General features: G+C 32.0%; 1 protein-coding gene across 1 annotated transcript in view; it reads left to right on the top strand.

Moving 5' to 3' along the window:
- Nucleotides 1-8,166, top strand: part of LOC122715818 (protein 60A) — a 30,663-nt gene extending 22,497 nt beyond the window's left edge. The window contains exons 4-6 of the mRNA XM_043938302.1: nucleotides 6,333-6,521; nucleotides 6,847-6,923; nucleotides 7,019-8,166. Coding sequence (XP_043794237.1) covers nucleotides 6,333-6,521; nucleotides 6,847-6,923; nucleotides 7,019-7,279 — 527 coding nt within the window. The 3' untranslated portion in view covers nucleotides 7,280-8,166. The remainder of the gene's footprint in view (nucleotides 1-6,332; nucleotides 6,522-6,846; nucleotides 6,924-7,018) is intronic.
- Nucleotides 8,167-17,485: the final 9,319 nt, after the last annotated feature.

The raw sequence follows: 17,485 nt of genomic DNA, 5'->3' as shown, positions 1-17,485 counted from the left end.
TCTCTCTCTCTCTCTCTCTCTCTCTCTCTCTCTCTCTCTCTCTCTCGTTCCATCCCGTCCTCTACTCGCTTCGACGTCTTCTCTTCTCTTCTCGTCCACTTTACCACCGATCCCTCCCTATCTTTTCGCCCATTCTATCCCTCTTGCGCGACACTCGCCTATCTCCTCCGCCCCTGCAATCCTCTTCTTCCCTTTCGCGCCTTCTTCTTCTTCTTCTTCCTCCTGCTCCTCCTCCTCTACTTCTCTTCTCGCCGTGTCCTTCTTCCGCACGTTCGTGGCTCGTCTCGGCCGAGTCGGCGATGGTCTCCTCCTCGGTTTGTTTGCACTCGGTTCGCTCGCGGATGCGCGCGCGGAGAATCCTCGGCGTCCGCCCCCTGCCAGAGGAAGTTTCCTCCTCGGTTGCAGAAAACCAGATGCTTTCGAAAGTACAGCCGCGGCTATCTCTCTGTAGCCTCTAAAGACCGGCTACACACCTCCGCGTGATACGCCCACGCGTGTGCGTCTAACTGCGTGCTCGTTGCTCTCTCGCGAGCGAGGCTTGCGACACCTCGCTATCACCGCCAACGAGCACGAGCCTTTGTCGCGGATGCCTTCGCGGATTTCTTCTCTTCCCTCCCTTCCATCCTTCCCACGATTTTCCCTATCTCGATCCGATCGGAATCGGAATCTCTTCGACCAAATCTTTCGAGAGGATATTTCGTCATCGTTTCGCCATCTTCTTCTCGTGTTATCGATCGCGGCGAGCCACGATTTTCCACGAGTCGAAATACTCCTTTGCTACCGGCCCATTAGCGTCCTAATAGAGGCTCCATTACCGTCTAATCAGCATCGCAATAAGTAAAAGACGCGTTATTAAACGGGTATTATCGCGACGATCGTCCGTCCTCGAACGCGAATTTCTCTAAAGTTGTGTTGTCGGCCACTGTGTCCGTCTCCTTCCCCCTCGATATCTAAATTGTCCAATAAAATCGTGGACGATCGTGGACATTTCTCTCGAACGGCGCATAAAATCCGCTGCCTCGGTGCACTCGGGGAGAAAAAGATAACCGGAAGAAGAGAGAAACCGAGCATGGTATTCTTGAATCTTCGCTAACCGCAGCCTCGACTTATCCATTCCCAGACAAATACTACCGGATCCCTCCATCCATTTATTTACCTACGAGCACCTGTTTTCAAACACACGTGCCAACCGTTCGATGAAACGAAACCAAATATTATCGTTGTTGTTGTTGTTATTATTATTATTATTATTATTATCATTATCATTACAATTGTTACATTACCGAAAGATTTTTCGAATTCAATCTACGAATTGGATCTACACGTTTCATTCGAATATTTTAGACTTTAGAATTTTATCGCGAAAAAAAGAAAGAAAAATAACCGAAGTAAACAACGTATGTAAACGAACATGCACATACCTGGCTTCCGTTTCAATAATACCGTGTCAATAATACCGTGGACACGTTTTCAGAGCACGTGAATCGTCCTCGAAAAATAAATTAATAATCTTTTTTAAAATGAGTCGCGAGATTTGTTACCGGTTCCACGTCCTTGACTTTTCGAAGTATTGCGAAAGCGTAGCCGGCTCATCTAGGACCCTTTCGTAGGAAATCGTTTTATCCTTGAACCTCCGCCACCAACGGGACACGCCAACGAATTATTACCCTTTTATTACTCTCGCCTAACATATATATATATATATATATATACACACGTATAGGACGAAAGGATCTATAGAAGGATAACTAGATCGAAAGGATCCAGCGAGACAAGCGTGGATGGAAAATCTTTGGAATTCAAACTAACGCAGTTTCGCGCCGTTTCTTCGTATTATTGCTCCGACAAATTGTTACAATTTTATACACTTTGGAAAGATACTTTCCAAGTATTCGCTAGTTACGTGGATCCACCACGTAATTTTCAATCGAGATTGTTTCCAATAAGAAAAATTGTTCCAAGAAGCAAGAGAAATTTTTGCGGCGCGCATAATGCGCGCTTTCAATCGCGCGAATCGCACGAATCGAAATTCGTGTTCCCGCGGTTCTGGGAAATCGGCGATCGTCCAGCCGTATCGCGGTATTTTTTTCTCACTTATCCAGATCGTGCACATAAATAAATAAACGTAAAAAGCGAGATCTTGCTAAATATTCGCACCTTATGGACGGATCTTATTTTTATCGAAGCGAAAACAAGTAACAAGTTTCCCGGACAATCGATCGGGGATCGATCGTTTATTTGAACTGGTACGCGGTGTTATTCTCACTTCAAACTCCACGCGCATAAAATACGCGATTTTGATACGCGCTTTTCTTGGCAACGCGGAATATTTCTTTCCCGCGCGCGTGTCCGTGACATTATGATAAGCAGATGGAAACCATTTCTTGGAATTGTTTTTATCTTCGCTCGCGCGATTACGAATTAAATTAAAAATTCAATTTTGACAAATTTTTCACAAATCGCCATAAATGTACAAATTTCTTCAAACTTTTCCATCGCGTCCTCTCTCTCTCTCTCTCTCTCTCTCTCTCTCGAAAAATTGAGAAATTTCACGGAGATAAACTGCTCGATCTTTCGAAGCACGATTGAAATATCGATCCGCGAAAGTAAGCGGAATTACGATAATTTGGCAAACTTTCGTTCGACGGAAGAGAAAAGGGGGGATAAGGGAGGAATAATTGGATCGAATCGGCCACGTGTCCATGGTGTACGCGGGTCGGTGGACGAACTGGTCGATTCTGTAACGGCGCGCAAAGTGCAGCGGCAGCAGGTGTCCGCGGCAATCACGGCAAATGCGCATTCCTGCGAGCCAATTTACTAGCTTTCTCGAACTCGCCACTCGGTCGTGCTCGTAACAGGGATCATTTGCATACCGCGGCAATGCTGCCCCGCGGAGACGAGCCGGCGGCGGCGGCGGCCACAATGAGACCGTTTGGATCGCTCTCACGTACCACCGCTGTCCTTTCCTTCGAATTTCGATATCGCGCGAAAAACGCGCGACCAGCATGCGAATCGAATCGCCGCGAATCCACCGCCGCGCGAAAAATCCACGCCCCGACCTCTCCTTTCTTTCCCTTCTTTCTTCTTTCTTTTCCTTCCCCTGCCCTCTCCCCCCACCCTTTTCTCCCGCGTTTCTCGCGCCTCCCCCTTCTCCTTCTCCGCGCCTCATTGTTTCCAACCAAGTCGAGAATGCGTTTCCCGCTTTATCGCGCACCACCTGTGCAACCGCTCGCCCATTGCTCGGCCATTTCTATGGCACGCGCGCGGATTGTGGATGAGACGATCGAAAATGATTGCCTCCGATTACTTCGATTCTTCGAGCGATTTTATTAATTTTAATTATTAATTTTCAAGATAAAGTCGGAGAGTTGATGGAAGATGTATCATTTTAATTAAGGAAACGAAATGAAAGTTCTTCTAAAGAGCTTGGTCTTTTTTTAATTGAACGCTAATTCGAATAATCGAAACGAGGTTTTCTTTTCTTTTCTTTTTTTCTCGAATCCTTGGAGGGTTAAACTCGAGATCGAATCGTGACGGAATTACACGATCTTTGGTGAAGCGTTGGCGTAAGTAAAATTCTTATACGTTCGTTTCTTTTTTTTTTTTTTTTTTTTTGCTTTATAATCGATACGACACTCGTGCGGTAACTTTTAATCGAGTGTGTGCACCGACGCTTTTTGCTATTCAGCTATTTCTATTTAAATGAAGGTCAAACAGGTAATTTGTACAAGGCGTGTGAACTATGATAATGCGATAGCCTACTCAACCGAGCCAATAACGCGATACGGAAAAGCAAGTAACGCGAAGAGTTCGCATTGAATGCAAATTGTCGTGAATTATGACACACGTTCGTGGAAATTTCTTTTCAAACAAGTTGTAACAAAATTATATTATAGTCTATACTCGTTCCTTAATTAGATTGCCAGCATTTACATTAACGCGAATTATTCCCTCGTTCGATTCGTTCTATTCGCGAATTAACAAACACTTCGATAATAATACTTTCGATTAGTTTCGACGATTTATAATCTTTTCTCTCTCTCTCTCTCTCTCTCTCTCTCTCTCTCTCTCTCTCTCTGAAAAGTTCGTTTTGAAAAGAATAAGAGAAGGGAACGTCGATCGAGACGAAATTTTCTCGAGAAAACTCTCGTTGTTGATATACTTAATTTCTACTTGATATCCAGCTCGACTTGGACTGCGCAACTGGAAACCGTGTTTTCTGCGATTTTTCTTAAGTAACATCGATCGCGATCCGTCACGCGAATGTCTCAATTCAGAAGCGTGTAGCGGAGGATGAAAAATACGAGCCACAGGTATCGAGTACACACCGTACTATTTATAGGTATCTACGATCGCAACTGTTTCTCTGTTTCAACCAATACCTGTTAAATAAATCATTGGCCGGAATGATGCCTCGTTTGTAACGTAAACTTGTCTAATAACAGTCTGATGAATTGCTTTGTAGAAAGAGAGAAAAAAAAAAAAAAACGCATAGATGTTTATCCGTCTGAGAATTGCCGCCTGACCAGTTTATTAATCATTGTTGTTTTATTATCGTTCTCGCATTGTCTCGCATCGCAGATGCTTATTCCCACGTAAACCCTTTGCAAACCAGAAGAATATAATTCCTCGTAATAAATACAACAATAATTCGACAACAATGTACACCTCTTGTAAAATAAAATTTCTTTAAATGTCGTGTCGTATCGTTCGAAAAATTCTCTTTGTTTAAAAAAAAAAAAAACAGAAGAGTAATAAATAGAATAATAATTGATAATAAATACTCCAATAATATACGCTTCTTCTGAAATAAAATTTCTTTAAATGTCATATCGTTCGAAAGATTCCCTTTGATTAAAAAAAAAAAAAAAAACAGAAGAATATAATTCCTCGTAATAAATACAAGAATAATTCGATAATAAATATTCCAATAATATACGCTTCTTCTGAAATAAAATTTCTTTAATTGTCGTGTCGTATCGTTAAAAAATTCTCGTTCGTTAAAAAAAGAAAAAAAATCTCCAGATTTTTCTTTTTCTTATCGTGCCACCCGACAAGAGCAGATTTACACGGTTCTAAATTAACGGCCCTAAATTAAATACCGATACAATAACGGTGCGGTGTTATTCGCCGTTCAAGGTGCAAATTTCCCGGTTTGAAAATACGATCCCATACTTTCACGTTGGCCTCCCCGTTCCAATGCCTGGATATCGCCTATCGCGCTCCATGGAAATAATATTCTTGACATTAATATGACCAATACGCGGCTGAGCCACGGTATTGCGACAGTTCATGCTAATGCATGTAAAACGCCTCTATTTTTGTCACACACCGCGCGACTTGTTAAAGGGAGAGAAGTGTAATTATTACCGCATGAATAATTAAAGCGGTTCCCGATAATTATGATAAACAAGTGTCATAACTTCTTCCAAGTTTCGATTACGTTACGAAATGAAACGTTACGCGTCGTGTCCACCAACGATCGACATATATATATATATAAATATATAACAACCACGCGCCTTTTAACGCGTCCATCCCTTTTTCTACGTTCACCCGATGAAATTTCTCGAGAGAATCTCGTCTCTTCTCTTTTCTCCTCTCGTTCGGATTCGCGATTTAATCAAGAACAATCGATCGATCGACGTGCAGGGAGAATCGATTAAACGCGCGAAACGTTGGAACGGCGACTTAATTGCAGGGCCAACGGTGTTGGGAAACCGACTGAGCTGTCGCCTATATATCGGCCAAGTGAACGGCTGCTCTCCCCTCGATTCGAGAAAAAGAGAGAGAGATAGAGATAGAGAGAGAGAGAGAGAGAGAGAGAGAGAGAGAGAGAGAGAACGAACCAACAGAGCTCGAGATTCTTAAATAGTTAATATTCCTGAAGGTTGCCTATTAATAATACCAAGTGGCAGCCCATGCTGAGTAAACACGCAATCGTTCCCCCCTCGTGCAACACGCTCCACTTGTGGAATCGAATCGGGGATAATTGGGTATCAAGCCCGATTCATACATTCTGAAACGCGAATGCTTCCATTCCATTCCATTGGATATCGATCGAGACGAGTGTCTGCCTCGATCAGATTTCTTTCTAGAAACCTATTTCTTTCCAGAGACGAAATAGATTTGATAATTAAGATTTAGAGAATTCGATGATACAACAACAGGAATCTCGATCGACTTAAGTTAATTCGAGCAATTCGAAGGCAATTCGAATAATCGGAGATCGATTTTCGACTCAAAGGAAACAAAGGGTTACGATATCTAGAGATCTCGAGAAATAAGATTCGATTTCGACCCGAGATCCAATTCATCGTTGTGAATTTCAGTGCACGAGATGAGACCGGAAGACATCGGGATCCTCGCGTTCAGAGGCGATCCCGACAAGCAACCATTCATGGTTGGTTACTTCAAGAGTTCCGGCATCAGAGAGTCGAAGGTGCGACAGAAACGGGACGCCAGGAGAAGAAAGAAGAGCGAGTCATCGAGCCTGGATTATCGGAACAATCCGTACACCGGTAAGTCCGTAATCGTGAATTTTGTTAACTTGGCGCATCGAAACAGAAAGGAGACTCGTTTTTCATTCTCTCAACCGGTGCTATATCGCGAAGAGAAAGGAGAGAATATATTTACATATGCAGGATACGCGTGCGCGTTACAAGTAAGATTAATTTTATCCCTATCTGATTTTTGTTTCGACCATTCAAAATTGAACGATTAGACGCAAGAAAAGATACATATATCTTTATATATCGAAGGACGTTTTAACGGCGAACTGTGCTTTGCCGTTTTCAAAAAAATTGAAAGATTAAAAGAGAGCATCATGTTGCAATTGTTGTCCAGATCCCGGTACGCAGTACAACTCGAGGACCTGCAAAATCCAAACGTTGTACGTCAGCTTCAGGGATCTGAAGTGGCAGGTAAGGCGGCCTTACTTTACGGCACATCGAAACGCTCCAGCCTCTCTGGAGTGGCTCGCTTGATCCGGCGACCGATCAATTATTTATTTTTCCAGGACTGGATCATAGCACCGGACGGATACGACGCATATTATTGCAGCGGGGAATGCAATTTCCCTTTGAACGCCCATATGAACGCGACCAATCACGCGATCGTCCAAACGTTGGTGCACCTGGTCAGCCCTGGTAAGGTACCAAAGCCTTGCTGCGCCCCTACCAAGCTCTCGCCGATCTCAGTGCTGTATTTCCTCGACGAAAGCAACGTTATACTGAAGAAGTACAAAAACATGGTCGTGAAGAGCTGCGGTTGCCATTGATCGGCCTCGATTACAGGCACGTGTGTTTCCAGCTGAACCGCGAATCGCGACGCCGCGCACCTCAATCTCGACGGTAGAATCGGCCGACTGAATCCGCGCAATCCGGTATTTGCCGATCCAGTAATCTGCTTTCGATTCGTCTTTCTTTCTTTCTTTCTTTCTTTCTTTTCGATCGAGTTACGGGGAGGATGATATCGTTCACGCGTTGTTGAAGATGTAAAAATGGATATTCAAGAAAGATCGTGGAACACGACGCACCACGGATTGGATCGGTCTAGATGGGCGGCAATCGAAACGAAACCGCTGGATTGCTCGATTTTCGGCTCGATTTTCGGCTCGATCGAAAGGGAGAATGTGTTTTGCGCCCACGCGAAAACGACGAATGCCGATCGATGGCCGGTTATAACGAGCGCCGCAAGAAAATCATCGGTCGTCTGGTGCCAAATTCTCGACTATAGTAGATAGTGTAATTTCTCGAAACGAGTGCTTCCGTACTAACGATCGTTAATAATAATAATAATAATAATAATAATAATAATAATAATAATAATAATAATCTCGTCGCTGGCAAAGGTGAATATTCGAATATTTGGGAAACGATCGATCGACGAATACGTGCAATTCCGATCAACCAGATCTTTATCCGGTTTTAGTGGATATCGTTGTAATATACGTACGTAACAATCGAGGGTCACAATTTTTATTCGATTTATTCCTTTCTTCCTTTCTTCTTCTTCTTCTTCTTCTTCTTCTTCGTTTTTTTTTTTTCGATTTTAAATATCTCATCCAACGTTCAAACGTTCGGTCAGATTAATGTAATCGTGTAATATGATATTAATTTAATGACTCGAACTGTTTCTGAGGAGAAAAAAAGAAAAGAAAAAAAAAAGAGAACTTGGTCTATCGTATCATCGCTGTTGGCGAAGAAATAAAAAAAAAAAACGCAACGCACTTGTATCCGCGTTTTCGAAAGTATTTATGCACGTAAACCGGCATAAAGAGCAAAAAAGATATCACTTTTTCTTGTAATTAGACTTATTTATGTTTGTAAGTAATGCGTCTGATCGAGCGAATAAGAGCATTCGTGTTTAATAGTCGTACGTCGTACAGTGCTGTTTCATTAAGATGGCACGAATCCACCAAGTGAGAGAGATTCTTCGCAAAAAAAAAAAAAAAAAAAAAAAGAAAGAAAGAATCTAATCGATTCTCGATTTACTTAGCGGAAATCGAATCGATCGAGAATCTAATTCCATCGTACGAAACGTAGTCTACAGAGTAGTCGGGTAATGTTGTCACCTTGATATTTTTTTTTTTTTTTTTTCTTTTTATGCTACGAAGAACGAAGAAGAATTTATATATAGCGAATACTGCGTGGTACAAAATTGTATGGTACCAAGTATTACGGTATGATATACCTAGTTTTTACTCGTTATTTATTAGGAAGAGAGAAAAGATTTTTTTTTAAAAGAGAGATGTTAGAAGATTTTATTAATCGTCGTAAAGAATTTTAACGCGTTGATTAACTGATGATAAATCCACAACAGTTTATATTACTTTTAAATAGTAATGATTTTATATTCGTATATTTCCTTTTAATTTCCTATCCCATCTATGTGATAAACACCATCTCTAGTATTTATCACGTACGATATTGAAATTGAATGGTTTTGGAATTGAAAGGGAATCCAATTCAAATCTAATCAAAACTGTTGTGATAAAAATAATAACGATAATTGCAGACAATCAAGTTCTCAGTCAATTAAATTAATTTAATATCGATCATACGATCGAATCTTTTCCATTGTATAATTATTGTAAATTAAACTTTTTCTCCAGCTTCTTCCTCGTTCCGAGGAACGTCAATTCTCTGTAACAAAAATTTTATTTGCTTATGAAAAGGAAAGATTCATCGATGATCAAATATTTTTTTTTTTTTTACTTTACTAAAGTAAAAATAAAAGTAATAATTATTGGAGAAAAAAGAAATATTTCGATATAAATAATACGTGTAATGGTATATTAATAACGTAACGCGCGATATAAGCAAATAAAATAATATTAAAGAGGAATCCAAGTAAAAAAGATGTTATAGAGGATTAAGATGGCGACAGTTACCGAACCACCCTGTATATACTTGCACACCCATGTAACTCAACTTTCTATGTACATGTATGTAGAGTGTAAATGTATTTATATATACGTATATAGAAAGTGGAAGACTCTTTAATTTTGTCGCGAACTTTTATCTAATGCGCGAAAGGCAATCAAATTTTTGAATAAAAATATCGCAAATACAAACATATTCTTCAACCGGAGCGAAATATCACGTGCAACGAGAATTTATTAATTAACGTGTCCACTGCCGAACGAATTTTTTTCTTTATCTGTGCGCTGTGTGTACCAACATACGTATTGTCGAAATATTTTGAAAAATTTCCTATTTGTTAATTCGCCATACACGTATGCACATCGTAAAATCCCGTCTTAATCCCGATTAAAATTCATAAATAAGCGCAGTGAACGTGTTAAATCGAACGAATAGTTTTTTTCCGCCCACTCTTACGTTTTCCTTTTTTTTTTTTTTTTTGTATAAATTTCCATTTTTTACAAGCTCGTAAGAAACATAGAAGAATTATAGTCATACTTAATCGACACACGCGTGAGATTAAAAGTTTTAAATTATTCCGACGCGAAACTCGATTGTGCTGCCGCCGCTGCTCGAGAAATATGTGTCAGCGTTGTTTAAAAAGCGATTAACGAGCGTTTAACCGTGTGAATGGGAATGAAGAAGCATAGTCCATTTTAGCTCGTGGGATGCGTGAATGCCTTTGTGAATGCGATCACAAATCAATCGATGAATATAATAGTCTGTGGTATCATTAACACAATTTTTGTAATGACAATGTAAATATATCGTTGTAAATACGTTCTATAATACATACTACATATAATGTGTACAATGTATTTGTGTCAATTTCTTTTTTACCATAAATCAAATCATTTATTACTTAGATAAAGTTCTACATTGATCTCATGATCCTAAAGCGCAAATGCTTCGATAAAGTAGAATCTATATATCTATATATATCAGTTCTATCTGTAGTTTACTTCGTTCGTAGATAACCAAAATAGTCAAAAGGAATTTCGCATAATCCAAACTGAAGATATTTCGCAATTTTTAGCTCGATGTTTTACTTTTTTAAAGTATTACGAAGTCAATGGTAGGCATACGATATTTAACTTTAGCCGAATAAATAAAGATATCGATCGACTCGGACCCTCGACTGACCACCGGAAGTAGAGCACTAACCCGACGATTCCTGTTACTATTGCATGCACAGTCACTCAAGAAAGAACGAGTTAATAAAAACATGATGACATTTCAAGTGAACGTAGAAATATAAAATAGAGAAGAAAAAAATAGAAAATCGTTCAAATAATTATAAGATAAAGCATTCAAAACAAGAAACACTCGATTGAAACGAGAATAAAATCAGTAAAAAATACAAGACAATTTATTTTTCGCTTCAAATTAGAGAACTATCTTTGTACGAAATGCGTCGTTATATCTTTTACAACATATTTAAAACTAAGATATATGCATATTAATTCTGAAAGATAATTTATATAATTAAAAGCGATAGAGAAGAAAATAGCAATAAATGCACTATACAAAAATTGATAAAATCTTCGATAAAGAAAGTGAAAAAAAAAATAAAAAATGAAAAATAATTGAAAAAATATTGGAAGAATATTATACAAAGTTTCCTGATAGTTGTATTTCAATCTAATAATAATAATCCAATAATTCGTGTAAGATTTAGATTGGATTAAAAATTTGTGTAATTTTTTGCTTGATTTTATAAAGATAATTATTAATAAAATATTATAAAAAATACTGAATTTATACGAAAATAAAATACTGAATTTTAACGAAATATATATTTCGAAAAGAGAATTTTGGAAAATCAATTATCAATTTCGCCAAATGATGAGAAAATGATTACATATTGAGATCTATTTGAAAAGAATATAATTCTATTAAAACGTTTTTTTAATCGATAAGTTGTATAACGATGTAATAAAGTTAATTAAAAATTGACACCATCTTATGAATCTATGAATATGTGAAATAAATATAGATAAGGAAAACAAATAGTGTAAGAAGGATAGAGATAGAATAAAAATACTGAAATCAGCGCCATCTGCAGAGTGCCGCAAATAAAACGTAGAAAAAAGTGAGAGAAGGATAGAGATATGGTAAAAATAAACTATTCGCGCCATCTCTTGATTTATTTCACAATCTTGATAAAAATAGTTTGAATTTTGAAACCAAGAGATGGCGCTGATTCTCAATTCTTCGTTCTTTTTACTTATTTTTTAAATATTTTAACGATTTTCTATTTTTTTTATAAGTTTATATATTCTTTTAATTTATTTATGTCTTTTTTCTTATATCTTTCATTTTTTTTTTTGAATCCAAAAATTTAATCAATTTCCATAATACTGAAAGAAACCACTTTATATACATAATTTTCAATACAATTTTATATACACTATTTTCAAAACGCGATTTTATTTTTCATTTTCAAAATGTAACGCTAATATGAAAAATAATTAATATGATCGAGATGGAATAATATCGCTAACTCAAACTACATTGAAACCCATATTATTAAAAAATTTATTTATTACTATATTGTAAAAGAACAAATATAAAATTTAAAAATATATAAATTTAAAAAATTTATAAATAATAATATTAATAAAATAATTAGAAAATAAATGAATAAATAAAGAAATATAATAAAATAAATATAAATTAAAAATCAAAGAATAAATATAGAAATAAATAAATAAAAGAATAAATGAATAAATAAATGAACGAAAATATAAATTAAAAAAATAAATGAAAAATAAATGAACAAATAAAAAATCAATTGACTAAATAAATGAGTAAAAATAAAATTAAATAAATATAGAACTAAACAAATATAAATTAAATATAAATTAAAAAATAAATCAAGGAATAAATATAGAAATAAATAAATGAACGAAAATATAAATTAAAAAATAAATCAAGAAATAAATATAGAAATAGACGAATTTATAAATGATTAAATAAATAATGCAATAAAAAAATATTATTTTTTAGGAGTTAGATGAATAAATAATATATAATATATAACAGCAATATTAGATGTTAATTTCGAATAAAAATAATATAAAAATATAAATAAATAAAAAATATTATAAAAATAAATGATAAAATTATTGTTATAAGAAATTAAAATGTTATAATATCGATCCTTATCTTACGAAAGTTCGTTAAGAAGTAATCAGTCTCGCGACTTACCTCGTATTTATAGGTCCCGAACATAACCGAAGTTCGTCGAAGACATACGTTCTTTGACGAATATACTTTTGAATATATTGATCAATTATTTAATAATTTTGATTATTAAATTGTTAATTTATATCTCTAATAAATATTTTATATTATAAATATAATAATTAATATAGAATTTTTATAAACTAAAATTAGATTTATTGTTTTGTAATATTAATTTTCGATTTATAGTTGTGTTAAAATATTTTAAGTCATTTTATATGGTTTTATAATGATTTAGGTTTATAATAATCAATGATTTATAAATTTATAAATTTTTATTATTTATTTAATTGAAGCAAAAAATAAATTCTCGACTTAACATAACATAAACTACTGGTAACCTCAACGATAATGATTGACATAAAAAATGCATAAAGCAATTCAAAAACATTAATTATTTTTATCACTATAATAATAAATAGATTATTAAATAAACAAAACTAATAGTGATTTATAAATTTAATAACGAAATATGAACAGAATTGCTTACTATATATCGAATTATCGGTTATTGTCACACATCCCACCACCACAATTATTTTCCACAGGACACTAATTCTGTACGTTATAATAATCGAAGTCGTTTTTTGATTGGTTAAAGTTAAAAAAATTTTACAATCGAAATCGTTCATAAAATTAAAGTATTGCATGATATATTTTAATTATTCTAATTAAATATATATTAAGAGCAAATTATTAATTTATTAATTTAATAATTATTTATTTGATTTATATATTTATATATTTTTTAATTAATTAATTTATTTATTTATTGATTTTTTATCGATTATAAATTATTTATCGATTTATTTATTAGTGACTTATTTGTAAACTTTTTTATAGATTTCTTTGCTTTGCTCATTTATATACGTATCAATTTATTTATTTATTTATTCCTTCATTTATTTAGTGATTTATTTATTTGTTCATTCATTTATCATATATCACTAGATATTTATTTTATGAATTATTCATTTATCCATTTATCTAATAGCCTCATTATTTATTTATTTATCTATCCATGTAATTGTATTTATTTTTTTATATATTCATTCATAAAAATATAATTAAACAGTCGAATTAAACAATCGAGATATTCAATTATTCTAAATATTAAATATATATTAAGAATAAATTATTAAAATTAATTTAATATAAAAATTTAAAAAATAACAATAATTAAAATAATAATTTTATTATTATAATAAATAGTCAATATTTATTAGTAATAATAGTAAATAAATTACTAGAAAAATAAATAAATTACTAGAAAATGAATACATACATATATATATATATATATTTATATATAAATGCAAATGAATAAATAAATAAATAAATTAATATATAAATAAATTGATACATATTCAAAAGCGAAAAAGTCTATAAAAAAATTTACAAATAAATCATTAGACAAAAGAATAAATTGGTAAATAATCAGTAAATTGATAATAAAAAGATCAATAAACAAATTAATAAAAAAATATATAAATCATTATTAAATTAATAAATTATTAATATAATAATAAATTATTAATTTTACTTAATTTTTTAAATTTAATTAGAATAATTAAATATAATATATTATGCAAAATTTCTACGTGGTTTTGATTGAATAGAATTGGTTACGACGTTAGCCAATCAGAAAATTGTTATTCGACTTGTGGCGCGTGGCATCAGTCTTCTATGGAAAGTCATCGTGAAAGCAATCATTTTCGAGTATGCAGTATAAATAATTTTATTCATATTCTTTTATCGAATTTATAAATTATTATTAGTTTATTTAATAATTTATTTATTATTGTAATGATAAAAATAATTAAAGAATTGTTTTAAGTTTCTTTATCTGTTTTTTGATTCCGGAATTTCATTTATTTTCATTTATTTAATTGAGGTTACCGGTAATTGTGTTTCGTTGACTCGAGATTTAAATTCATTTTTTTCATCTTAATATGATTTTCTTATACATTTGTTTTATTATTTTTATATTTTTTTGAGGCAAATTGTCGTTCGAACCTTTTTAACCATATTGAAACAAATATACAAAATCATAAATTTATCAAATAAGATTATATAATATTATGTTTCTAAATATAATATTTTTTATATTTTTTTTTATTTTTCGTCAAGTATACTTGAAGTTGATAACTTTTTTCTGTATCGTGTTATCGATATTCGTAGTGATTAAAGTTTCTTCCTGAACGTGTGTGATTTATTTGCTATATAGATAGTACATAATATTTCCTTTCATAACATATTTTATTATACGAATATAATAATAATAAATTATTTAATATTAAATATTACATATATTTATTACTATATATTTATTACTATAATTGGCAATCTTTTGAGAATTAAATCATTCTTTTTCCTTTATTGATTTATTTGACGATAGCTATTATGATTTTTTAAAATAAAGTTTATACTTGATTATTATTTTAATGTCATTGATTAATTTCATATTTTATACGATTATTTTAAAGTTTATTTTCTTTTATTCGGTTTATTATTTGATTATTGGTAATAATTTTAAAGACAGAAAAAATTCAATATGGAGGCCATCGTACTTTTCCAAAGAGAAATTCGATTATTTTTCTTGTATAGTGTATATATTGTTTTTTTTCGATTGTTTTTATTTTATTATTCCAAAATATATTTATAATTTTATAATGATTACTTTTATATTCATTACAAATATTAATATTTCTGTTTAAATAGTATATAATATGATTTAAAAATATATTCTATCTTTTTATATATGAAATTTGTAATCATGAAAAATTAATAGTAATCCATAGATTAAAAAAAAAATAATATTTTTTGAAACAAATAAATTCTTCGATAGAAGGAAGAAAAAACTATGGAAAAAATATTTTATTTCTTTTTTTATAAATTATATTCTCTCTTTCGCTTAATACTAATAATTATTTTCAGAAGACTTTTATAACCGTGTGTAATACAGTTGGTAAATTCAGTGTTTGCTTCGTAATTTTTAATATTTTAGAATTTATGTTAGTTCTAATTAAATAGTCGTGAAATTAGAATCAGTGTTTGTTCGTTGATTGTGAATTAAACGCGTTATTATTTCTCATTTTTTTTTTTAAATATTCGTTTTTTACATAAGATAGAATAAGTGTCAGAATAGAATTTAATAGAAATAAAGGGAAAACATACTTATTTTTATATATTTTTTATTTCAACTCTTTCAAATAATCAGTACTAAAATATTTAAAATGTTTTCTATACTTTGTTATATTCCATTTCTTGATATTATTTGATGAATATTTCGTGATGGATATTCTATGGATTACAGTAGTATTGATGGCAGTACAGATTCTTCGCATATATTGGTGAGTGTATTTATGTTCCTTTGATTTTTCAATCATATCGTAAGATGAAAGATCTGACTGGACCAATCGATGACTGGTTTTATACGTAGATTTTTGTATGAATATAATAACAACGGATATTCATATATAATGAATAGTAATATTAGATATAAAATATTTAAATTTTATATATAGTTATATATTAAGATCAAAGATCGAACGTTTTGCAAACTTATTAAAAGAAAGACTTATTATTGATTTTAAATAAATTTTTGTATAGATAGATAGGATTAGGGATAAAATGGATTTTATGAATTTTTTTGTAAAGGGCATAAGAAAGCTATTTTTTTCGAAGTCGATTTCAGAACAAGATAAAATTTACAAAATATTATCTATCCTGTGTATCTCGTATCTGACACATATAAGATCATTTTCCACTAGGTAACTATAGCTTAGCAGACAAAAGCTAACTGCCATACCGATAGCAGTGCAAGTAGCTTACAGATTTTTAATAAATATTTAAATATGATATTTTTTTATTTCCATTTATTAATTTTATAATTTATAAATTTAATATAATGATTTGTAATCTTATAATTAATTAAATTTATTAACTTTATACAAAATTTTTTGTTATTATATAAGATATTATTTATTAAATTTATAAATTTTAGAGTTTTATTAATTTTAATTTGTTAAAATTTATTACTCTAGAAAACTTTTACATGATAAAGACTGTTAATTTAATTTATAAATTTTTATCTCTAATTAATTTTCTGCATGTAGATGGCACTATATGTATACATGAAAGCATTATTTTAACTAAAATTTTAATTTCAATATATTATATGTTATTAAAAAAAAATCAATTTTGAATATTATAGGAATCATATAATATATAAATTACTTTTATATATAATTTTATAAATTTTCAATTATATTATCAATTATATTATAATAATATATAAGTTTTATATATAAATATTTAATTATATATATGCAATTATATTACAATAATTAAATAAAAAAAATGCAGTACTTAATTATTGTAAAAATTGATTTTATCGTTGCATTATGAAATTTTTATAACAAAACATAAGCTTTTAGAATGAATCTAAAAGAAACTTCTCATTCGACGATTTAGATAGGCACGTGATTTTTTAAACTGTATTTCAGCCAATAAGATTTAATCACGCTTGCTATAATATATTTAAAATTAATTCAATCTTGATTTTTATTTGTTCATTATTTGAAAATTTTTTAAGTTTTATTACAATATTTTCACATTACTGAATATGTATAAAAATATCTTTCATACGTTTAGAATTAAAAAAAAAAGACTAATTATAGTTCTCTTAAAATATCGTTGCCCTGAATTGATTTAACTGGAAAGAATATGGCTACTGTTCTCGAATCTGTTTCGATGTATCGCTGAACGATATTCTCGTTTCAAATCGATGGTCGTTTTCACGATGGACGGCG

The sequence above is a fragment of the Apis laboriosa genome, unplaced genomic scaffold, assembly GCF_014066325.1.
Source record: "Apis laboriosa isolate Shangri-la unplaced genomic scaffold, ASM1406632v1 scaffold40_cov151, whole genome shotgun sequence".
Taxonomy (NCBI): Eukaryota; Metazoa; Arthropoda; class Insecta; order Hymenoptera; family Apidae; genus Apis; species Apis laboriosa.
This window is presented reverse-complemented; position numbering and strand designations above follow the sequence as displayed.